This window comes from Budorcas taxicolor, chromosome 22 (genome assembly GCF_023091745.1).
Source record: "Budorcas taxicolor isolate Tak-1 chromosome 22, Takin1.1, whole genome shotgun sequence".
In the NCBI taxonomy this organism is placed as follows: domain Eukaryota; kingdom Metazoa; phylum Chordata; class Mammalia; order Artiodactyla; family Bovidae; genus Budorcas; species Budorcas taxicolor.
Window position 1 is genome coordinate 62,052,011 of NC_068931.1, and position 25,539 is coordinate 62,077,549.

General features: G+C 51.6%; 1 protein-coding gene across 2 annotated transcripts in view; it reads right to left on the bottom strand.

Moving 5' to 3' along the window:
• The window catches only part of BCL2 (BCL2 apoptosis regulator), a 195,115-nt gene extending 171,095 nt beyond the window's left edge, over positions 1–24,020 (bottom strand). For both annotated transcript variants that reach the window (XM_052660366.1, XM_052660367.1), the window contains exon 1: positions 22,464–24,020. In XM_052660366.1, coding sequence (XP_052516326.1) covers positions 22,464–23,018 — 555 coding nt within the window. In that variant the 5' untranslated portion in view covers positions 23,019–24,020. The remainder of the gene's footprint in view (positions 1–22,463) is intronic.
• Between the last annotated feature and the right edge of the window lie 1,519 nt (positions 24,021–25,539).

The following is a 25,539-nucleotide window of genomic DNA, read 5'->3' on the forward strand; positions in this document are numbered from 1 at the left end:
AGGTCAGCAGCATGAGGAAGCGGCTCCAAGAGCCCTTCAGTGGCCCAGGCGTCCAGCTGGAGTCCACAGTGCGGGCAGTCCTGAGGGACGGGGCCCTCGATGTGCGGGGGAACTGATTCGAACTCCAGGGAGTCAGCGTCCGAACTGAGCTGACGTATAGGACACCCAGCTGACGTCCAGGAATTTGCGGAACTGCTTGTTGGTGTCAGGAAAATCCCGCACGCTTGCCATAGGAAGTGGGAGTAAAAAACTCGTATGTGAATTCCTGCATCTCAGCCCTCGCCGCTTCAGCCCAGGGTCCTGCTTGCCCTCCACCCCACGGACATCCGTCCTTCCATCCCATGAATGACCCCGCTGAATCTCAGACCTCCCTGACAGGTGAGAGTCACCGATTCTGCTTCTTGCTACCAGGAGTCGGACACGACAGTCGCTGACTTCCAGCAGAAGGAAGGGTCTGCCCGTCGTGACTCCATGGCCTGACCCTCCCCGGCCCTTGACCTGATGGATACAAACATTCCACATGAGTCCATTCTTTCCACTGAACACCAGCTACGCTCTCTGATTAAAGCGTCGTGTCGGGCTGTAGGACATGGCTGAGTCCATTTACAGACACAGACTCAGTTACTTTAAATAGGACCTCATTCCACTATCTTGACATGGTAGATATTTCCAGGGGTAATTTTCAGGTTATTTCTTATAGGCAGTGAACTATATGTCAAAAGTCTGAAATTATACATGTGAGTGAAATTATCCTTGAAAAATATTCAATTATAAAAAATAAGTGTGGCCAGGCCTTTCCTACCTTGCTGGACCAACAATGGGATCAACCAGAACCTGGCTTTAACCCACTTGGTGAAGTTACACAGCATGACACAGACCTGTCCACACTGCACGCCATCCGGGAGAAGGAAAGGTCTTTCTGCCCTCCCCTCCCCTCTGCTGCTGCTGCTGCTGCTAAGTCGCTTCAGTCGTGTCTGACTCTGTGAGACCCCATAGACGGCACCCCACCAGGCTCCCCCGTCCCTGGGATTCTCCAGGCAAGAACACTGGAGTGGATTGCCATTGCCTTCTCCAGCCCTCCTCTATAATGATATCCAAATACAGGAATCAAAAGAGGGCCACACTACGTGATAAATGGTTAGCAGTCTAGACCCGTGCATCCAGTAAAAATAAAACATGGGCCCTGGATGTCATTTTCAGTTCATTAGTAGCCACACTGAATATATTTATTCCAACCAACATATCCAAAATATTATCATTTCAACACACAATTGACAGAAAAGTGACTAATGACTAGCTTGCACTCATCTTTTCATACTAAGTCTCTGAAACCTAGTGTGTATTTTACAGTCCAGTTGCATCGATCTCTGGGTTGGGAAGATCCCCTGGAGAAGGGAACGGCTAGCCCCTCCAATACTTTGGCCTGGAGAATTCCATGGGCCGTATAGTCCATCTAGTCGCAAAGGGTCAGACACGACTGAGTGACTTTCACTTTCAATTTTTTTCACAGGGCCCAGAGCCACCGCGCCTGGAGGCCCACGCCGGACAGTGCAGGGTAGATTTCAGACTCAGGTCCACACTTTGCTGCCACACGTGAGCCTCTGATCAGTGCTGAGCACACTGCCTCGCAGTGAGTTGATGTGTGGGATGCGAAGTGCTGAGAGGCGGACTGGGATCAGAGGGGCAGTAAAAGGCTTGAAAAGCCTGAGCAGACTCCAGGGGGCAGTGACGGTCGGGGAGGCCAGGCATGCTGCAGGTCACGGGGTCGCAAAGAATCAGACACAACTCAGCAGCTGAAAACAGCAACGAAAGCCATCAGCCCGTGCCGAACGGTCCCTGCTCTCACAGCACGGGAGCCCTGGTCTCAGGCGCCAGAAGGGACGCTGCTGCTCAGGAGCAAAGGCCGGCGAGGTCTCCACGGCGCTCCGAGCCCTTCCTCCAAGGCATCCTGAACCGGCCGCACTGCAGGCCTGGCCTCTGCAGCGGCTGCTGCGAAGCGCCCAGGAGAGGCTGAAAACAGACGAGCACGTACCGCGGGGTCCTGCATCCCTGCGAAACCATCTGCATTCTGTTGAGCAGATTTGCGTAAGGTTGGAGCCAAGGGGACTTGGCTGGTCTCCAGGCTGCGCCCTCCCTCTGGGCTGCGACAGCCACCGCTGTTGGTCCCCAGTTAGGAGGGCGGGAGAGCAAGAGAGACCCTCCAATCAGAATCAGCATCGCAACGGAGCCCTCCCACACTGACGTGAAAATCCAGGTCTTCAGGGGTAAACGTGAAGGAGCTCTGAGGTGTGACCTGACCGCCACCTCCTTGGTTATGACAAGAGCTTACTTTCCACGACTCGGACCTTGGCCTGTGTTTACAGCCCCGCCGGGGGCTGCACCCATCCAGGCAGACACACGCGCACCTGAGCGCCGTGGGCCCCCAGAGAAACCAAACTCACCCCCCCTTCCTTCCAGAAAGCCACAGGCTGCTGCCCCGGGGGCAACGCTGACCCCAGCGGCCCCTCCAAACGGCAGCCCTGAGTGCGGAGCACGCTCGAGCTAACAGGGGCCTCAGGGGGCGCGCCCCGCTCCTTGTCTCTGCCTCCGGGACCGAGGGCTCCGACTGCAGATGGCGAGTGAACAACGTAAGTGACACCGCCGGGCAGGCAAGCGTCACGGGGAAAGCACGCAGAAAACTGCTCGACTCTATTTAACATCTTTGTTATTTTACTTCAGCTGCCTATCTCTTTCTAGGACGATTTCCCAGGGAAATTCCATTTTCATTACAAAAGCGGTTTCTCACGCCAGGGAAAAGACTGGCGCGGTGATTATTGCCCTGTTGCTTCCACTACGGTCATCTCAGATGGTGCGTCTGCGGGAGACGAGTGGTTTCCTAAACAGGCTTCTCCGCATCCTGCCGCGGGTTCGGTTTGCCCCGAGTCATCTCTTCTGGGGCCTCGACAGAAGCAGCTTTCAGGAGACTGTGGAAGGAGGGGAGAGGTCGTGAAGAGCGCCTAACCCCAGCTTACCGACGACCGGAACAGGCGCGATCACGCAGACAGAGCTTCAGGAAGCCTCCGGCCCGGAGCGCACACCCCAGGAACCTCTGCTTCATCACGAGCACAGCCGGGCGCCGCGTGAAGCCTGCAGTACCGCTCGGAGGGCCCCAGGGCAACTGTCTGTGCTACCAGCGAGACAGCTGGCGTTTACCGGGCACCCAGTCTGTGCTGGCCCCAGAGTGTTCAGTGATGGTCAAATGGCATCCAAAGTCCTCAACTCCAACAAATCTCGCCGATTCTACGTTTTCTGGGGGGCGGGGCGGGGGGGGACGCTGCATGCGTGGCAGGTGGGATCTTAGTTCCCCAACCGTGGGTCAAACCTGCAGTGGAAGCGTGGAGTCTTAACCCCTGGGCCGCCAGGAAGTCTCTGACTCTGCCTTTGAAAGCCTACTATGGTTGTCCTGTCTCAGTGGGAAGATGGGCAGGCATGCAGGCGCTGGTGCCCAGCTGCACCCCAAGAAGGACCCCTGCTCCATCGCCCCATCCCGCTCCGTGCTGCCCTCCCCCGCAACACACACATACACACCACCATCCTGCTAGAAACCTTCACCAGATCTCCACTGCATGAAAAATCAAATCTGAATTCCCTACAGAGACAGGCAGGGCCTTGATGAGTCAGCCTCACTGTGCCCTCAGCTTCATCTCCTTCCTTCACCCCGTAACCCCCACATGCCGGTCAGGCTGACCCCTGTACCACTGTCAAGCTCATGAGACCTTTCTTGGACTCCGTTAATGCTTACACGGGACAAGCTCCTACTCATCATTCAAGACCCAGGCCAAACGGCTCATCCTCTGAGAAGCCACCTTAACGTTCCAGGAAAAAACTCACTGGACGGTCACGTGTATTTGTGTGTCTGTCTTCCCTGGAGGCTGCCCTCCATGAGGCCAGAGACCACGTCCAGACCCCTAGCAGGCACAGAGAACGTGAGATGAACAGAGGGCCACACTTCACTGCAGGATGGTCTCAGACTGAGGGCTTCCCGGGTGGTGCTGGCGGTAAAGACTCCACCTGCCAATGCGGGAGACACAAGAGACACGGGCTCAACCTCTGGGCAGGGAAGATCCGCGGGAGGAGGAAATGGCAACCCACTTCAGTATTCTTGTCTGGAGAATCCCATGGACAGAGGAGCCTGGCGGGCTACAGTCCCCGGGGTCACAGAGATTCAGACACGCACGCGTTTCAGATTGAAGTCGGGAGGCAGGTGCTCAGAGTCCAGGCTTTGACTATAAAGCAGCGCCTCACACGAGCTACTGTGTGTCACACGGCTCTTCTAAATACGCCAGCGATGTAATGTGTGCACGGAGAGGAAGACTGAGATGAGATGCAGCGAGACAGCAGAAACGCCCTCAGAAGTCACAACAGTCACAGCCACTTGGGTCGAGTCCCTACCAATTCTCCACTCAGCAAGGCGGGAGAAGAAAAAGGACGGCGGGTGAGTGAAGTCGCTGAAGGGCTGTCGGCCTCTTTAGATTCCTTTTGCACTACTGCTGCTTTCCTTCCTCTGTCCCACTCTCTGGAATGAATCATTTCACTTAAGTCGATTTTTCAGATGACTGAAGCCTAAACTTAAAAATAAATAGATAACAATTCAGAATGGAGATACTTCTGAAACTTATTACCCACTTTCCCTGAACTCTTCAACTCTTCCTATGGAAACGAAGCCTGAGTTGATGAGTCAGCAGCGTCCTCAGGAGTAAGGAAGACCGCCCCGCTCACACCCCACTGATCGCCTCAGGGGCGCCGAGATCTTCATTACTGCCTGCCCCACACAGAGGAGCCTCACACGGCCGTGCTCTTTATTCCCTGGGCTAATATAATAGCATTTTTATCTTGTTCCTTGCAATCAAGACTCTTAGAAATAATTTTTCAATAATTTGCTGGCCTCCTCTGCCAACTCAGTGCTAGTTACCTATATTCACGGTTTCTACTGGCTGGGGAAAAAATGATAACTAACCTTGAGAGAAGATGTATTTTTTTTTTAATTGGGTGGAAAATTATTCAACCTTAAAAACAAGTGAAATTCCCAGCCATACTGCAACCTTGAAAACATTACATTAAGCAAAATAAACCAGACAGAAGGGCAGTGTCGCATGGTTCCACCTGCCCGAGAGCCCGAGAGCCTGAGTTCATGGGGACAGAGCCTAAGGCGGTGGCCCCCTGCGCCTAGCAGGAGGAGGGCGCTCAGGGTGACGAAAAATTCTGGGCGAAATGACGGCACAGCTCGAAATTGCTTCTACTGTAACGACGGTTATGATTTATACAGTGCTAGCTGCGTATTGGGCTCTACTCTAGGGCTTTGCAAGTGATCACTTGTTAATCGTCATGGCAGCCCCTAGAGGTACATACTATTTATATCTCCCTAGCCCACCAGGCTCCTCCCTCCATGGAATTCTCCAGGCGAGAAAACTGGAGTGGGTTGCGATTCCTTTCTCCAGGGAATCTTTCCCACACCGGAATCGAACTCACGTCTCCTGCGCTGTGGACAGATTCTTCACCGTCTGAGCCACCAGGGAAGCCCCAGATGACGGTGTGAACATGCTTATTAGAGCATTGAACTGCACACAGAAATGACTAAAATGGTGCATTTTAGTTATGTTTGGTTATCACTAGATACACACACACGTACAGATATGTAACGTGTATATGTATTTTAAAGCAAACCTCTTAAGAAAGATGGCATGCTTTTATGAGTGAAGGGTGTGACCTTTAAGTCAGCACATGGACTTTGTGACTTCCCTCTGCAAGGCAGGGGTTGAAATTACTTCCTCATTCCTCGTTGGCCTGAGGATCATGAGAATCACCCAGAGGACTCTGAAGGTGTGGACGGCGTCTGCAGTCCCCAAGGCCTTTCCCTCACGAGCGGCATACAGGTGGCAAAGGGGTGCTCCCCCGGTCCACGGGGACACCCTGGATAATCCCGGGAGAGCCACCGCGGAGGAGGCCGGGAAGCCCGTCTTGGACACAGACTCCAAACCCTCCTCTCATCCTGAGGTCCAGCCAGACAACCCCAGGGTCACATACTTGGTCACGAAGAGAACAAAGATCCCAAATACCTGGAGTCACTGGGATGTCTGAGGGTTTGTAACAGAACAGAGGCAGCTTTTTAACTATCATACTGTTGGGTTATAGCTTATGAATGAAACGTTTTAGGCTATATTGGAACAATATTTCGAAAGCAGTCGGATCCATAAGAGAGAGAGTGTATCTGGCAGTGTGCTCAGTCTGGCGAGCACAGAACCTAGGGCTTGGAGGGTTTGATGTTGAACTCCGTCTCGCTTAATGAAAGGTTACTATTGTCCCTCTGCCTGAATAATAATTCACCTTTCTTTTTTGCTTCCTTATGAAATATCATGAAGGTCTACTCTAAAAGTTATAATGTGCTGTGCCTGGGAGAAATGTTTGAAATTTTTAAATTCATATATGCTTTATTAAGCAAACCTCTTAAAACAGTTCTTTTTTTTCCCTCTTGAATTTGAGTGATTTCACTCTGCACATGAACCTAAAATTAAATATTCCATCTCTATGTGTTTAATAACATCAAGAGATATAACAATTAATGAGATTGCCGTGGGGGGTGGGGTGGGGAAGAGTTGCATAAGGAGCCTAGTAAGAGTTTCCTATCTTGTCAGAATTTGGTGTTTTAGTTTCTTTTAAGAAAATAGTTTCCTGGCCCATGCGGACACTCCCTGAGCCCTGAGATCAACACAGCATCCTGTTCGAAGGTTATGCTGGAAACACTGTGCTGTTCTAGGCCAAATGTATCCAAATCACACCGAGGAGGACGGAAAGAACTCTCTCTGGATGCACCACAGTTGCTGAAGGTGGGTTTGTTTATGAGTAGAATAAAATTTACAGCTAAATATAAAAACAGATACATCGTCATCTTGTAAAGGGTAGTAACATGTCATTCCAACTCTGGACTCTTGGAAAAAACATGAAGGTCATGCCTAAAATAAGAACAGTGAAGGGCCGAGGATCAAACCAGGGGTAAAACCGCAGACTTGTGCCTGTTTTGATGAAGGCATTAGGCAGGTTACAGTCGGACAGTGAGATCATTTCTCTTGAACCAGGAAAGCTCTGTGGGTTTGTTATTTCAACACACACACACACACACACACACACACACACACACACACCACCCCACACTGCCCCTGGGGAGGGTTTCTGAATCAGGTGTCTGGTCTGGGTGTGAAGCAGTGATTACTACGTATTTTTCAAAGGCTATTTCTACAGACTTGGAGCCAAAGAGGAGAGAGGCAGAAGAACACTTTGCTCCGCTGTGCGCCTCTCTCTTTTCAACTATGAAAGAGCTTTAAAATCCACAGAGTAAAAGGTTTCAGCTCCTAGTTACTAGGATAAAGACGGCTAACTGGCTTCCTAAAAAGATGCAAAGGAATCAAAACGTCACATGCATCAAACTGTTATTTTTCATAGATTTCTGTTTTTAGATTTTAAAAAGTTTCTCAAGTTTCAGAGGCTATCAATGACCACTTGGATAGCCTAGAAAAGGATCTGGTTTTGCCTCTTACTAGGCAGTGACTTGATTTTGCAGAACCTCTGTTTCCTCATCCATAATTCTACTTCCTACCCTCAGGGGGGAGGTTACTGGGGTTAAATAATCTTCTACCCATAAATGTGTTAAACTCAGAGCCTGGCACATGTGGAGGTCCAATTAATATTTGTTTCCTTCCTTCCTCCTGACTCCCAGTGACTGAGGCCAATGACCAATGTGGGGGGAATGGAAATGGGTGTGGCAGGATCGGCACGGCTAACGGGGAAAGCGCTCCAGGCGCTGAGCCAAAAACGAGCCAAAACCAGCAGGTCCGGGGTTTCCGTGGTGGTGCAGCGGTTAGGGACCCGCTTTCCAACGAAGGGGGTGTGAGTCTGAGTCCTGGCTGGGAAACTGAGATCCCACATGCCATGTGACATGGCCAAAAAATAAAAATAAGTTTAAAAGACAGCAGGTCTTCTTCAATCCTGTATTGATCATGGACACCCGTTTTGAACTCACATGCAGGCTGTATTATATAATGTACATAGAGAGAGAGATATGTTCACTGAGATAGAGCGCCGTGTTCTCGGCTGCTCATTTTTAAGCAGGCATCCGGGGTAAAGAAGATGCGGTACACATACACACGGAATATCGCTCAGCCATTCAAACAGTGGAAACGTGTCATTCGCCACAACATGGATGGGCCTAGAGACTGTCACACTGAGTGAAGCACGTCAGACAGAGGAGGGAGAGCAGTGCAGACCTCCCCTATGTGCACAGTGTGAAAAGAGATACACAGATGAGCTTATTTACAACACAGACAGACTCACAGGCACAGGGAACGAATTCACGGCTGCCAGGAGGAAAGGACGGATGGAAGAGGTAACTAGGGAGCCTGGCCTCGACATGGGCACACTGCTGTATGTAAACTGGGTCACCAACAAGGACCTGCGGTCCAGCACAGGGGCCTCTGCTCAGTGCTGTGTGGCAGCCTGGATGGGAGGGGAGTCTGGGGGACAATGAATACATGTTTATATGGCTGAGTCCCTTTGCCGTCCGCCTGAAACTATCACAACATTGTTCATTGGCTATACTTCAACATAAAATAAAGAATTTTTAAAAACTGAAAAACCACTCATCCTCCTCTGGGTAAAAACAATACTACTGGAAAAACTCAGAAATGAATACAAGACATTAAATCCCCCCATCAGCACTCCTGTACCTGATTCCCCTGTTTTTGCTTTGCTGTAGCCCAGGGACAGAGGAGCCTGTTGGGCGCTGTCTATGGGGTCACACAGAGTCGGACACGACTGACGTGACTCAGCAGCAGCAGCAGCAGCCTCAGTACTATGCTGTCAACCATTTGCCTGTGTGCTGCCCTGCCTTCCCCACAATGCTGGATTCACAGAGGAGGGAGAGACAGTCCCTGGCCGTCGTGATTTCTGTTACAGATCCAGCGCTCTCACCATTATTCGCTGAATAAACAGAGTTGAACTGAAGTATAATCCACATGCCCCTTAGGAACTCAGGAAATTCTACTGATCAAAGCACCATCATTGTTTCAGTTCAAAAACCCTTCACTCACCAAATTTATGTTGGTTCCCTAAAGACAGGAGGATGATCTTAAAAGTAAATAAAAACATAGATTGCTAGTTAGGTGCCAGCCGGCAGCAATCATCTACATTCATACAGTCCCACTTGCCCCCTGCTGAAAGGGGCGATCTTCCAGAACCCTCACACGGAGTTTTAGCAAATTCTCACAGTCACTGCGTTACTGACCCCTGAGAAGGTGTTTCAAGGTCAAGTGCACCAGCTCACGAGCGTCCTGTGGCAAACATGAGATTCCCTCTGCCGTTAACACAAAACACATCTCAAAATAACCTGAAATGTTGAGACCACATTTTAATTCTCCTGAAAGTGCTTGAGATAAAGAGCAGTAGAGGACACTATTTTCCAAAACTGGATGTGCTCATTTAGGGCTCTATTAAGGAAGCCGGTGTCCTCTTGAAAACAGACTCCGAGAAGCAGAGCAGAGAGAAGCATCTCCTGGACTCTGAGTCGCGCTGAACTCCCGCTTCTCTGGACTTCCTGGGCCTTCTGTAGCTCTGTGAGTCAACGTTTTCTCTTCATGTGTGAAGAAACGAATAATAAAAAGGGTGTGGGAGGGAAAGGCAAAGAGAAGTGGGAACATAACCCCGCGCTGCCTAGAGTTCTGTGAAGCTGAAATGGGCCAACAGATGCGAAGCTCCTTTGGAAACTTTAAAACACACCATCAAGGCAAGAGGCCACTGCGTGATGCTTTCCCCTGGAAACACAACTCTGCGAAACCTGCCTTTCCTAACTGAATTCCTTCTTCAAATACACCTTTAGTAACCGACTGTTAATGAAGAATTACCGCATTCTAACAAAAGGATTCACAATTTTTGTGGAATCTAACAAGTTTCAGTACGGCAGTGTTAATTTAAGAGAATGGGAAATTCAGAAACGACTCGTACAGAACCAGAACATTGACCATACTCTTTTCAAGGCGTCTAGAGAAAAAGACCACCAGAACTGAAGAAGACGCGAGCGATGCTTCGAAGCATCCAGGCAATCACACATCTTCCTACAAGCGTCTCCACTCCGGCCCAGCCGCGGCTCTCAGCAAGCGGTTCCTTGCGGTCCTCACTTGCAGTCCGTCGGCTCCCAGGCTCTGCAGGGCTCCTGGGCCCGCCTCCACCGGTCAGTGACATCACCGGCCTCGTTAGCTGAGTGGGGCCAGAGTAGCTTTTCTAGAATGAAGCCCTCATGGAGGTACACTCCAGCCTCACCTGCTTTCTTGGTGGTGGGGCGGCGGGCAGTCCTGGCTCCCTGAGCAGCGACGGGACCCTCACCCCTGCCTGTGCTGGGGGCAAGGGCCCCACCCTCACGCCAGCCGGGACCCCCTGTCCCGCCCCCCACGCGCCGTCCTGCCTCTGCCCTCTGTCCCCAGGCTCTGCCTGCTGGAGGCACTCTGCCCCTCAGCCCAGCCTCCGCAGCGCCTGTCCTGGGAGGACCTTCCGACTCTGATAAACGCCCCGATGGGGGTGCACGTCTTCATCCCCAGCACCCCGCCTGTGCTCCTGCAGTTGCTGTCGAATGAACCCCACCCCCTAGACTCCAGCTCCCACCTCTCCAAGCTGGCGTACAGCGTGCAGTCAACTCAAAAAAAAAAAGTGGGATAAAGGGATAACCCATTTCTTGCCCTGTCTGCTTCAACTGTAGGCTCACACTCGCACTCGTTTACTGGAAAGCACAGAGGTGCAAGGGGGCCCATTCTAACACGAATGAGGACGTCCGTTTCAACTTCACAATGAGCCAAACACGTAGAGACGCTTGAAGGAAGAGTCAAGTGTCTCAACTTGTACTAAATTTCCCCAAAGTCTCCACATTTGCAAACCACTAATTTACTCATTGGCCATGCCCTTTCAATAGCCCCTACAAAAGGTATTTTCAAATTCCATTTGACATGTACTTTCATCAGTTAATTTTTAATTGAGCCAAATATTAAATGCTCACATTAACCAGACAAAGCGTCTTGAGCTGCTGATTTGTGGTGACAGCTTGTGTTATCCTCACACACAGGCCAAGCATGAAATAGAAAACTAATAACCCGTTAAGTGTATTCTCCAAGTATCATTTATGGGAAAGAAAACGCCATTCAAAGGAAACTTGTGCAACGGCTGTCATTTTCCCCCCCCGAGCCGCAAGCTGTTACAATGGAGGGAAGCTCATTTTCCCACGGAGCCGGAGGAGCTCAGACCCCACCGTCACTGCACGGACTCATTAAGAGGCAATCTGGCAGCAGCTGAGGGGACAGACACTCTGGAGAACCGGCCAATTATCTGGGTGTCCTTTATCATCTGAAGTTTCTGAACTCACCCACAGATAAGCCCGTGAAGAGGGCCTGGCAGTGGGGACATAAAGCACAGAGATGAGAGATGAGAGGGGAGAAGGGGGAGCATTTGCCTGTGGTTTTATTCATGGGGACAGGTCTGTAAGCTGACACATCCCTCTTTTGCAAAGGCCCCTGGAGAAGTATGGTCAAGCTTCATTACAAGTAAACAAATCACACGCTCTTTCTCCAACAGATGACAAATGATGAGCAACGATGCTTTTGAGTCTGCTTCATGCCAAGGAACGAGGATTCTCAACATGCAAATTCCACCAGTTCTTAGAAACCACAGACAGGCTGCGATGTCTGCTTCAACCATAACAGAGAGCTGAGCCCCAGGCTGCCAGGCCAGTGGGCTGCTCCCTGCCACCCTCGGCGGTCTTCCTGGGGAAGTGGAATCCCGGGCGCTCTCTCCCCTGGGAGCCCTGAGCTGCACTGACTCCACCTTCCACTGGCTGCTTGTTTCCAGGGGAGAAGAACGAGGGGACCACTTGCCCTTGTGACTTTTATGCTATGGTTCTTTCATATTTGTGCTACAGCGTTGATAAGAAAGGAGAAACCACTTTGTCCCCACCGTGAGAACCACGCAGGAGTCCTCTTTCTTAAACGGTAAGAAAATGAGAATAATCCTAGACGTCAAGCCTGTCTGAACTGGCTCTGAGGCACAGGACAGCATGACTGAGAGCAGCTGTGCACACGCTCCCCTGGGGCTCAGACGGTAAAGAACCCGCCTGCAGTGCAGGAGACCCGGGTTCGATCCCTGGGTAGGGAAGATCCCCTGGAGGAGGGCATGGCCACCCGCTCCAGTCTTCTTGCCTGGAGAGTCCCCAAGGACAGAGCAGCCTGGCGGGCTACCGTCCATGGGGTCACGAAGGGTCGGACACGACTGAGCGACTTCCACGTGCACAGATCTGAGTGCGCACGTGTTTTGCATAAACAGGTGCGAGGAGGCAGCTGGAGGACTAGTCCCTAACACCAGCATTAAGGGCTTTTTCAAAGTTGAATGTTCAATATAAAGCAGAGTCTAGAGGATTTCTTTTCAGGAATGAATGACATACTTTTTCAATTCACTGATGGGTGAAATTAAAACACTTAGGTATTTTTCTTCATTTGCTGCCACTGAACCTCGACAGATCAGCGGGCAGGGCATTTCTTTGCTGTTGTTCAGTTGCGAAGTCGCGTCCGACTCTGTGACACCACAGACTGCAGCGCGCTAGGCTCCCCGTCCTTCACCATCTCCTAGAGTTTGCTCGAATTCATGTCCATCGAGTCAGTGCTGGCATCCAACCATCTCATCCTCTGCCACCTCCTTCCCCTCCTGCCTTCAATCTTTCCCAGAATCAGGGTCTTTCCCAATGAGTTGGCTCCTCTCATCAGGTGACCAAAGTACTGGAGCTTCAGCGTCAGAACCAAGGGACATGTACATCCCTCTAATGGGACATCACGGAGTGGGACGCACGTGCTTATATAACAGGTGGACAGTAGTCGTGAGGCTGAGTGATGTTCGAAGCCCTCTATCCCACTTCCTTGCTGGTCCAGTGGATAAGAATCCGACGGCCAGGGCGGGGGACACCACTTCGATCCCTGGTCCAGGAAGATCCCAGAGGCCGTGGAGCAGCTGAGCCTGTGTGCCAACAACTGCTGAGCCTGTGCTCCGGAGCCTGGGCACCACACAACGGGAGGCCGCTGCCATGAGAAGCCCCACCACCACCACAAAAAGCAGCCCGTTAGACGCCGCGAGAGAAAAGCCTGCACGAAGCAATACAGACCCAACGGACCCAAAAATGAAATAAATAAATATTACATCTGTCACAATCCACTTATTCAACCAACAGTCACTGTGTGCACCTATCATCTGCTGTGCTGGGTGCAGCTGGACTGCGACAGGAGGACTGTTTCTTTCCTCGCTTTTCTTGGCGGGGGGCTGTGGTGTGAGGCATGTGGGATCTTAGTTCCCCAGCCAGGGACTGAGTCTACGCGCCCTCAGTGGAAGCTCAGAGTCTTAACCCCTAGACCGCCAGGCACGTCCCAGAACTATTTTATTAAGTGAGAAAGTGCCAGTGAAGGAGAACACCTTGACTGTGTAAGACCCCTACAAAGGGAGGATGCTATAGGGATGCTGGAAAACACTAACCTGACGCAAAGTGAGTTATCTTTTAAGCAGGCAAACCAGTAGTGGAGAGACAAGCTCTGAAGAGCAAAACTTCAAGGCAAACACCTCCATTCAATTGGCAGACGCCTACAGAGGACTTTGGCAGGAAGGTGGTGTGGAAGCAGCAGTGATAAAATAAGGCAGAGCCAGCGGGGGAGCCAGGACCATGCTGGGAAACGAGGAAGGGAGACGGGCGCTCGACGGGGACTGGGAAAAGGCAGCGCCGACTCCAGCCCCAGCGTCTCTCTCGAGCTCCAGATCCTTAAGACCAGCTGCCGTGGGGCATTCCCACCCGGGCATCCTACTGGCGGGGAGCAGGGGGACTCCCATGGGGCTCGGTGATGATGAAGAATCCGCCTGCAGTGCAGGAGACAGAAGTTCGATCCCTGGGTCGGGAAGATCCCCTGGAGGAGGGAATGGCCACCCACTCCAGTGTTCTTGCTGGAGAATCCCATGGACAGAGGGGCCTGCGGGCTGTAGTCCGTGGGGTCACAAAGAGTCGGACACGACTGAGCGATGACGATTCTACTCGGAGCTCAAGTTGAAATTATCCAAAATTAATTCCATCACATTTATCCCACCGAACAGTCACGCTGCTTACCATTCCTTGCTCGCTTCAGGACCCCATCCTTCCGGGAGACAGCCTGGGTTTGGACTCGCGCCTCCGCTTCCTTCCCTGCCCCCCTCCTCACATTTGGTCCGTTCAGTCCTCTGGGTCCCTGCTCCCCCGCCGCCGTGATTCAGGCCTCCCACCTGGCTCCCAGTGTCCAGCCTCAGCCACTGTCGTCCTCCTCAAGCCCACACATCCCGCCTTGACTCAGAACGCTTTCAATAATCCTTTTAACATCTACCAAGTTAAACACAAACTTAGGACCAGTCTTACCTCACCAGGGCTCTCTACGCCCCAGGCTGGTCAGACTCTTCTCAACCCCCCGTGACGCCGCAAGCATTCCCACCTGTCCTGTCTCCTCCAGCTCAGCCCCTCGGCCTGCCCTCCCCTGTATCTCCTCCCCATCATCTCCTGCATGCGACTCAGCCAGGGCCCCTCCGGCTGGACCGGGTCGCCGTCCACTGAAGTGTGTCAAGGATTACAGCAATTTACACAGCACTTATCTTCGTCTCTCTACTGGTCAGAGTTCCTCAGATGCAAAGGTTATCTTCCACGTTTTTCACTCAAGTGAAACACCCGGCATAGAGTTTTGCACATAGTAAGCACTCAATAAATCTTTTTCAATGGAAATAGGCAGTGTCCATGCCCTACACAATAGCAGGATCTTTAAAACCCTTCCGTTCCCATTACTGCCCGTTGCTAGGAACTCCTCATGGTTACAATCTGCAAACAATTGCTCATTTTCCTTGATTAAGACTTCACATCATTTTTCTTCTTATGTTGTCCCTTAAATAGTAAATGACTCTACATTATTATATTTACAATTTTGTTAGAAAATAGCTTCAAACCACCTGTAAAAATTTTCAGTGTTAAAAAGAGAGAGGTCAAGAAAGACAATCCTGGCAGGAATTCATAAAGAAAACGGGAGGAGACAGTCCTGAAATGTAGACTTAGAGGTGTCAACGAACATCCCTTATAGATCTTTTTCCCTCAAGAGAAAAATGCCAGTATCTAAATATGATGACATAATGATGCAACCAATTTTATTCCTATGCTAATTGTCAGGAGGGACTGACCTAAGGGGACTAAGCACTTATCCCGTATACGCTTCAAAAAATCTATTTTAAAGGTGATACATGGGTATGACATTCATTGTGCTTAAAGCAGAAGAAATCTGAGGACTGGTGAAGACTTGGGAAAAGTCAAGGAAAGGCAACCTGCAACGCTGATGCCTGGTCCGGCCTCCAAGCACTAGAAGTCAGAAACTCTCCACATTCTCCTGCAGCTTAAGAGAAGGCAGTTTAAAAATACAGAAATACAGTAATTGGGACTGTCACAATAAAGATGCATTGTTCTCAATGGTAAAATCTCCCTTGGAAAATTTAAGCTTCACTTGATACAGTGGATCCTTGGGTCGGTTTTAGGAGAAATTTCAGCTTCACTTGATACCATGGATCCTTGGGTCGGTTTTAGGACCCAGGAATAGAGGGGTGAGGGGGCTGGTCATAAGCTGACTCGTTATGCTGAAGCTCCAGAGCACAGATGAGCTGATTATTAACTGAAAATGGAATGTGGCTCCATCTCTGAAATTCTGAAAGGCAAAACAAGGCGCAGAATGGACGCATCAGGGAACCTTCTCATAGAACCTGGTCCATTGCCTGAGAGAATCAGCCAAATAGCCCTGAGTGTGTCTGTAGCTGCTACCAATAGCCACGCCAGCATGGCAGGGAGATCCCCTCTCTAACGTGCCTAAGAGGGCGTTTGGGGAAGTAGTCTTCAGCATAAGCTGTTTTAGCTGCATTGAGTTAGTGAAACTTCATCTCAGACTAGAGTATCAGCCCCACTCTAGTCTCCCGCTGCAGAGATCAGAGCCAGTGGACTCTTCCAGCAGATCCTGTCGTTTTCCCTGCACAGGGTTGGAATTTATGGTCTCTGGAGGGAAAGCCATCATATCTGATCACAGAATTTTTCCTTGCCTGGCTGCTTGTGGCGAGAATGCAGATGGGGTTCAGATATTCCAGCCTGGACAGACCCCTTCCCTGTCCCTCTCCCCTGCGATCCAGACACAGTGCTCTTTCCTTCAGGTGAGCCCACCCTTCACGTGCTAGAGGCTCACAAGGAGCCGACCTTGCAGGTCCCCCTGCGCTGGGATGATGGGCAGGTAGGGTCAGTGATGGAGGTTGCAGGGGGGGAGGTCCTGATGAGAAAGCCCACATGGCTCTGGAGAGAGAGAGACAAACACCCCGTCATCATGCTCACGGAAGGACAGCTGGGTTTATCTTCTGTCTGGCAAATAAAGAGCAGGGAAATCAGGCTGGCACTACAGAATCGAGCAGATCAGAACAAGCAGCAATCTACAGAAATACTTTTAGAAACGAAAATGGCTTTGTCGTGATTTCGAAAGTTTTACAACCTTCATTAAAGAAAGAGGACTACGGATAAAAGACGTTAGATGGAAAACACCTGCTCTTCAGGAGCACGAATGTCACAGTGGACTAGGAATTTCTGTATGTAGCGTTTTGGAAGAGAAGCCTCTTAACAAACAGAAATAGGACTAGAACCTAAAACCAAGCCAAAACAAAAGCTTTTATTTTCCTCTCTCCTGTTTTGGTTCAAATCGACTCTGACTTTTCTGCATACCAGAACGATTTAAGAAAGATAGTTCTTCAAATTAATCTATTCTAACCATTTTCATCAAAGCTTGATAGTCTCTTACTGAGAAAGAATTAATGAAATCCTTCAAAAACTGCAGACCAGTATTTATTAAGTCTTCATAATATGTATAGACAGCGCCTAATGGGTAAATACTTAACAAGGGAACTCCCCTTGCCTTTCAGTTCTCTTAAGCACATGTCTGTGTAACACAGTATTTTTTAAAATTATCTATATTCCTCTCCTAGTTAAATCAGGCCTAATGCACACATGAATAGCCATATGGTTAGAAATAACTTTTTCAGACAAATACTGAAGGGTATGCAAAATAACACATACTTAGCTTTTTTTCTCCCCTCTAAATCTGAGAGTTTAGAATCATCTCATTGGGCTGGGTGGCAACAGAATTCACGACATCTCCAGTCCAGGCCTGCGATGGCATCCAGGGCAGAGAAAACGCCCTCCTCCCTGAACCCCGACCTAACCCAGGACCGGGCACAGAAGGGACTCAGCCTGACCTGACGCAGGACCGGGCAAAGAGAGGACTCTGCCTGACCTGACCCAGGACTGGGCACAGAGGGGACTCAGCCTGACCTGACCCAGGACCGGGCACAGAGGGGACTCAGCCTGACCTGACCCAGGACCGGGTACAGAGGGGACTCAGCCTGACCTGACCCAGGACCGGGCACAGAGGGGACTCTGCCTGACCTGACCCAGGACCGGGCACAGAGGGGATGTGCAGTCAGGTCTGCTGAATAGCCATCCCCGTCCTCAGCTAACTTTCATTCTTAATCCTGTGTATGAAGCTGGGGGAAGGGGGACCAGCGTGCGAGGTTACCGCCATACCTGAGTCAGGTGCTATTAGATGACTTTAAAAAGGTTTAACAGAACCTTTGAACCTCAAACACAACATATCTCTGGGGGTAAAGAAGCCTTTTTACTCGCACACTACAAAGGCAGTGTTGTTTTCTAGCACAAATGCTGCATTACTCCTGAAATACTGCTCCTGCGAAGACACGATGGATGACCTCAGAGATGGGTGTGGGGTGTACTGAGTGGGAGAGATTGCTATTAATACACACAGCACCCACACACCTGCTTCATGAGTGGGTGTATCAGCCTCCAAAATGCTGACTAGGACTGGGAGGAAAGATAAACTATAAGAGTTTGGCTTAAAAAAAAAATGTGGCTTTCTGTTACCTGGTGTACTATGTGGCCTAATGACATTCAGCGACTCTGAAATGTACCAGTTCAACCAAGGATTGCTAAAAAGATCAATCCGTTCTCACTAGAAAGCACAGCTGAAAGTAACAGGATGCACAGAGGAAAGCCATGTTTTCGACTGACATTAAACAGCAACAACGGCCCTAAAACAGAAAAGAGAACTGAGTGAACTGTCAAATTTTACAAAAGTCCCCGAATGTGGTTGCTCAACAGCACATGACTGCAGACTCTGGGAGCCACAGTGTATCTTTTCTCTACAAAGCAAATCACTGAGAAAGGGATCATATGATTCTTTGCAGGCAGAAAGATGCACTTTCCCAAGGAAAGTTCATCATTAAATATATTATTTAAGACTGGATCATCTTCGGCTATTTTTAATCCTATCATTTTGCTGCCAAAATTGGCCTTAAGCAGCTAATGCTCAACCACTAGAAAAACGATGTTTTCTCATGTATTTTGTACACTGGCCTGAGAACGGTCTTGCTTTCCAGTTAATCAGCTGTTTGAGTGGATGTGGACTGTGTACAGAAAAGAGAAACTGCTTGCTGACCAACTAATAAAAAGGAAGCTAACCCTACTGGATGCGGAGAAGTAAGTTCCTGTCTTCCTAAACCACAGAGACCAAAGCATGAGCGCACAGAAAGGGTCGCCCCACCGTCTCAGCAGGAGCCAATCGCCCATTAAAGCACCTTTTCCTTGCAGCTGTCAGACGTCTCCTGCTCTCCTAAGACATGAAGCAAAATGCCGTCACGCTTCTCAGTTCAGAGCGCACCGTTCACCATCAACTTGCCTACATCTCAACCCTGTGCTTGCAAAAGCCACCTTGGCCGTGAAGTGGTCCCAGGGCCCCTGAACTCATCTACAGAAATTAGAACTGATTTACAAGGGGATAAAGCAAGGCTGAATACAGCCATTAAGAGTTAAGTTTCCTGTCTTTAACTGGAGGGGAACGCTATCTCACTCTAACGGGGCCGCCAGTGCCAACACGTCGTCTTGTGCTCAGCTGCTTCAGTTGTGTCCAACTCTCTCCAACTCCACGGCCCGTAGCCCGCCAGGACTGCAATGGGTCGCTGTGCCCTCCTCCAGGGGCCCTTCCTGACTCAGGGACGGAACCCTTGTCTCCTGCACTGCAGGCGGATTCTTTACCGCTGAGCCACTGAGGAAGGCCCACCGATGGTATAGTTACCACGGAAAACATCCTTGAGAGGTCAGAGCTTGTGATCATTCTGCTCCTGTCTCTACAGCATTGCAGCCTCTCTCCCCCAAAGCTCAGACCGCTCTAGCAGATACCTGGGATGTGCCTGGCATTCTAGGTAACACCACGGAGCCCAGGAGGCCACTGGAAGGGGACGCTGCAGGACCCCTCCCGGACTCTCATTTTTCCTAAAAGATGTCACGGGAATCAGTGGTCGGTGATGGTAGCCGGCACCTCTAACCCCCCTGTGCACCCCAACACCTGCAGACGTGCGAACCACAGGCTCTGACTCGGAGGCTCTGGGTGGGACCTGAGGCGCTGCTCCTCCAAGACGCTCCCAGGGGACGCCCGCGAGCTCCCACACGTGGAGAGGCAGGTCTCAGATGCTTCCTAGAACCACCGCCGTCTCGCCGCTCTGCCACCCTGCCTCCCTCTGGATGCTTTATTCAGACTCAGGGATAAAGCCCCAGTCCACTCCACAGCCCGCTTCTTCCTCAGTGTTTGTGTGACGTGCAGACTTCTGAGACCGTCTCTCAGACACTGACCATCCAAGGCCCTGCGTTCTGCCGCTTACGGAGCACGGAATGCAAACTGTTCTCCCTCAGCCTCAGAAGCAGCAGCAGCAAAGAACAAGTGCGACTTCGAGTCTAAAGCCCCCATCAGAACAGATTCAGCAGATGGGCTGATCCACTGAGTCCTGGAAGCAGGGCACGTTACTGTCCAATGTTAAGAGAATGTGCCAGCTCTCCTCTGAAACTCGCCCATCCTCATCGAGTCCTTTACGCCGTCCCATGACACGTATTACGAGAGAAGCAACTCTGATTGGTACAAATTGGGAGGAAAATCTGTCTGGATGCCAAATGCTCAAAATAAAAATTTAGGTTCATAATGCATCTTTGGAAAGGACATGTAAGTCAGTCCCCCAAATACACTTCTCAAATACTCCTACCTCTTTTATTATTCCAAGGTGCCCATTTATGACGGCATTTCCTCACTCTTTTTTCTGCCAAAGTCCTTTGTTTTCCTATTTGGCCATCCATCTCTATGTTGTCCTGAATGCTACACATTTCACCATCAGCAATTTGTGCTTCTGTATGATTTATTTTTACTATACGAGGTTTTGTCAAGAAAAAGTTTATCATGTTCTATGGGACGTCACTGTGGTTTGGCATCATAAAATGTAGCCTCTACATTTATCAACCTCAGATACCTGTTGACCACAAAGACAGGCCCTACCAAGAAAAGTCTATTTTGAGAGGAGGAAAGAGCGGGCCTTCACTTAAAAAGAAAATTCAATTGTATGAGATGTGAATGTACCACAACTTTACAACAAAGATCGAGATTACATCTTAATTTCTATCATAAACATATGTCTCCATTTCCCATCTTCTTATTGCATTACTTGACACATGACAGTTACCACCTTGGCTTTCTTTCAACTGGAAAGAAAAATTTTTTTATGTTTTTTCACAAAAGTTATGTAATAGTCAAACTGTTCAGTTACTTTTACTTTGGTCTCAAAATGATCCTTTTGGTGTCTGAAGTCCCTACCTGTTTGGTTATAGTGGTTACAAACAAAACCAGCTACTTAATCAAACATTTAACAAAAATACTCCTTACACCTTCTACAGAACTCTTCCAGAATTACTAAAGATCTGATAACATGGGATCTCAAAGAAACAAACAATTCACAAAAAGCATTTATTAATAAATTTTAGAGGTTGAATGCGGATTTTCACTCTTAAGCACTAAACACGGCATCAAGGCTTTGCCAGCTTTGGACACGCGGGGCCCGGTGTTTTCATTCAGTCATCTACTTTTCTTGGCTTTTCTCTTTTCAGCCCCTCGTACGCGCACACTTTGTAAACTATGTAATGTGCTTCTTGAAATCGAACCCACGTGTAGTGCCTTCTAAGGATTTTGCTCCTGTTAGGTCCTATAAGATAGTAATAGCAGTAATCCTCCTGGCGACTCTAAAAGGAACCACTGAATGGCATCCTTTTTCAAGACAGCTCTTCAGATTAAAACAAAAAGTCTGCAAAAAACTTGAACCAGTTATTCCTCTTTCACTTTTTCACAAATTAATCATTTCAGATATGAAGTATAGATGTCAATGACACTTCTTCAGTCTTATGAGCTGTACTCCTCCCCCAAAGAATCACGCTCACAAAAAGAGCTTTATGGTGACATGACGGAGGCTCTGTCTAGCACAACAGTACCAGGAAAAAAAAAAACAAAACAGCTCACAGATGTTCTTCAAAAATACAAGCATCAATCACTTCAACTAAAGTCACAGCATGAGGATCCACAGCTAAGAATCAATTCTTCTATGTTTATATAGATACTCTGGATGCAAGTTTGCGCCACAGAGGATCCCACCAAACGATGTGCATTGTAGGTTAGGGTGGAAAATAAAATATACTAAAAATTCCAGTGAACTTCTAAATCGTACACGAGTTATAGAAATAGAATACAAGGCAGGCGGCCAACGCGAAATCTGTCAGTGATGAAACAAACACCCATAGCCTAGGGTTCTTCAAGACACAAGGTCATGCCCACTATGAACGCGGCACAAATTGCAGGTCAGTGTCACCGGACTCTGGAAATCAACTCAACCTTTTCACAGTCATCCAGGTTTTCTAGGGAAAGGGGCTACACTGGTTTTCCTCTTTGGGTAGATTTTACCAAGTGAGCCAGAGAAGGCAGGCCCCTGGGCCTCTAGAGGAGTCTGCTCTTCTAATCCAGTGGTTTTCAAATTTTAGGACAGAGCAGAACCCCCCAGGGGAGCTTATTTCTGATGCAGATAGTCAGGACTCAGCCTGGCATCCAGTTTATGAGTTGTCCCCGAAATGCTCCTTTTCAATAAGCTACTCCACCAGGTACCGTGATGATGGGGATCCCTGGACTCCCAGTTTCAGAAACCTCGAAGGGATGCCCTTTACCCCCAAATTCTACTGAGCAGCAAAGGCTGGATCTTTGGACCTCAGTAGCTGGCGCAAGGGAAGCAATGTCTCCGGGGAAGGAGTGATCGCGGTGGGGCTGGCAGGGAGAGCTCTCTGCGGGGGAAGAGAAAGGGAGACCACACACCTGGCTCCACTCCACTGGCCTGCCCTTGACCCTGGGCCCAGCCTCACCCCGCCACTCGGACCGCCGGCTCAGGCTCACACCCAGACGAGCACCTACCCAGCCTCCGTTGTCCTGGATCCAGGCGTGCAGGTGCCGGTTCAGGTACTCGGTCATCCACAGGGCGATGCTGTCCACCAGGGGCGACATCTCCCGGTTGACGCTCTCCACACACATGACCCCTCCGAACTCAAAGAAGGCCACGATGCGCCCCCAGTTCACCCCGTCCCTGAAGAGCTCCTCCACCACCGTGGCGAAGCGTCCCCTCGCGGTGAAGGGCGTCAGGTGCAGCTGGCTGGACATCTCGGCGAAGTCGCGGCGGTAGCGCCGAGAGAAGTCATCGCCGGCCTGGCGCAGGGTCAGGTGGACCACAGGTGGCACCGGGCTGGGCGCAGGCCCGGCGGCGGCGGCCGGGGGCGGCGGCGGGGAGGTCCTGGAGGGCGCGGGCGCGCGGCCCGGCTGGGAGGACAGGACGCCCGGCGCGGGGGCGGCCCCGGGGGGCGCGGCGCCCGCGGCCCCGGCATCCCACTCGTAGCCCCGCTGCGACAGCTTGTAGTGGATGTACTTCATCACGATCTCGCGGTTATCGTAGCCTGCGCCCCCCGCGTGCGCCATCCTTCCGCCGCGGAAGGGCAGCCGGGTCCCCACAGCCCCTCTCGGCCCCCGCTGCCCGCCCCACGGCCCCGCAAATGGGGAGAAGAGTTACAATCCAGCTATTTCATTGGATGTGCTTTGCATTCCTGGAAGAGGGGGTGTCTTCAATCACGCGGAACACTTGATTCTGGTGTTTCCCCCTTGGCATGAGATCCTGGAAATTTTTACTTAAATCCCTTTCGGATCTTTATTTCATGAGGCACATTATTAATTACTGTTAATATCAGTCCACCTCCTCCGTGATGCTGAAAGGTTAAAAAAACTAATCAGTCAAAATCAGGTGCGTTTCCCTCTGTAGGCTGGTTGAAAGCAGGGCACACACACACTACAAGTCACACGCTGAGAAGAATATATTACACTGCCTGGAAATTAAACTTACTCCAATGCACTTAAAGTGAAAATCGCAAAGGTTCCCACTGACAGTTACATTGAACCAATTTCCTGTGCAAAGAACTTACTGGTATTTTTCAAGGACAGCATGGTCCTCTGTGAAGTTTCCTTTTTTGTGAAAGCGAATGAAAAGGCAAAAAGATTCCATCAATCTTCAGAACTCTCCAGTTAGAGCTGCTCTGAAAACTTCCAAATGAATCAGGAGCTGGGGGAGGGGGGTGCAAAAAATTAGGAGAATTTCCAGTTTGATTCCTAGACTTCTTCACAGAAATGTCAATCTGTAGGAATCCCAACCGGAGATCTCAAGAGCACGAGCAAACGGAAGGCAGCGGCGGCGGCGGATGAATTACCATTTCTCAGTCGGTATTTGCAGAAGTCCTGTGATTTTTTCCCCTTCTCGGCAATTTTCACGCGCGCACACACGCGCGGGCACACACATGGGTCTGTATCCGCGGGGCCGCCTCACGCCTCCCCGGGGGAGAAAACACCGGGCCGGAGCCGGCGGGCGAGCCGCGGACGCGGGCGGGGATCCTCTCCGGATCAAACTCCGAACGGCCAAGGCATTTTCCGAAGAGCTGCCGATAGACGCAGGCTGGCCGCGCCGGCCCCGCGGTGCCGAGCGCGAGGAGCCCGCGCTGTGTGTGGTGCCGCGAGGGTGGGAGGCGGCGCCGGCGGGGGAGGGCTTTATTTTTTTTTTTTTTCCCCCTCTTTTCCTAAAAAGGGATGACTGCTCCGAAGTTCTCCCCCCCCCCCGCCCCGGACCCCTCTTCCGCTGCACCCCACCGGCGCACCCCGCCTCCGGGCCGCGCACCCTCTCCCCGCCCCCGCGCCGCGCGCTCCGGCCGAGGACGCCGCCCGGGGGGGGGGGCCCGGCGCCCGCACCTTCGCGGCGGCGGGGGGACCGGGCGCGGGGCGGGGCGGCGGGAGGAAGGGGGCGGCGCGGGGGGCCCGGCCTCTGACTTCATTCTCCGCTCGAACCGCCCGGTTTCCTGTGCGTGCGTCACACGGTTCATTCAAGAAAAGAAGAAAGGACGGGCCCTCCCCGGAGCCGCCCCCCCCGGCCGGGTTAAAGGCGCCGCGCGCCCCGCCGGGGGCTCCGCGGGCGGGGGCCGCGGGACTGGGGGGGCCCGGCGGCCGCGAGGGGCCGGGGTGGGGGGCGCGGGCGGCGCGCGAGGGGCCGCCCCGGGCCTGCGGCGGCCGGGCGCGCGCGAGGGGGTCTCCGGGGCCCGCGGGGGGCCGGGGGCGCCCGGGGAACCGCCCGCGGCGGGGGCCGGCTGCCGGGGGCAGAGGCGCGGGGCGGGGGCCGGACCCCCGAGGAAACGGGCGCCGGGAGCTCTGGGCCCCTCCCCCGGCGCGGGCGCGCGCGTGGCGTGGGCGCGCGTCCGCACGCGGGGCCCCCCCCCTCGGCCGATGCTGAGCCCGGGCAGGGGCTTCGGCGCCGGCCTCCGAGAGGAGCGGCCACGCCGCGCGCGCCTCCGCGAGGGAAGCCGCGGGCCTCGCGCTTCCTTGCAGCTGCTTCCTGGCTGTCCACGCAGAGCGCGCGCTTCGGAGACCGCACCCGGGCCCAGGCTAGACGCGGCTCCCGGGGCTCGCGGACGGGCGGCCCGGGCGGCCGAGCGCTGTCCGGCGCGAGTGGTGGCGGAGGGCCCTGCGGCCCGCGGGCTCCCCTGTCCGTGGGATTCTCCGGGCAACAGGGCTGTCCCTTCTCCAGGGGATCTCCCTGACCCAGGGGTGGAACCCAGCTCTCCTGCATCGCAGGCAGATTCTCTTTTCCTCGCTCCCAACCATTGCGGCCCTGGGTTAGGAGCCGCGGGGGCTACGGGGCAATTTCAGGCCCGCGGCCCCGCAGCAGTCAGGGCGGGTGGGTTTCTGAAGGCCTCCGCAGTCGTCCAGCACTCAGTTCTAGACGTCCGCACCTTCTCGAGTTACCTATGCTTACACCAACCTATATATACACTACGTGTACAGTTTTAATATTTTTATACACATTCATACGTATACATTTTATAGACGTAAACATTTTTTAAAGTCATCAGTACAAAGGGCCTCCAGGAAAAGAGCACAGAGGGCAGCCAAGTCGCATGCGCGTATC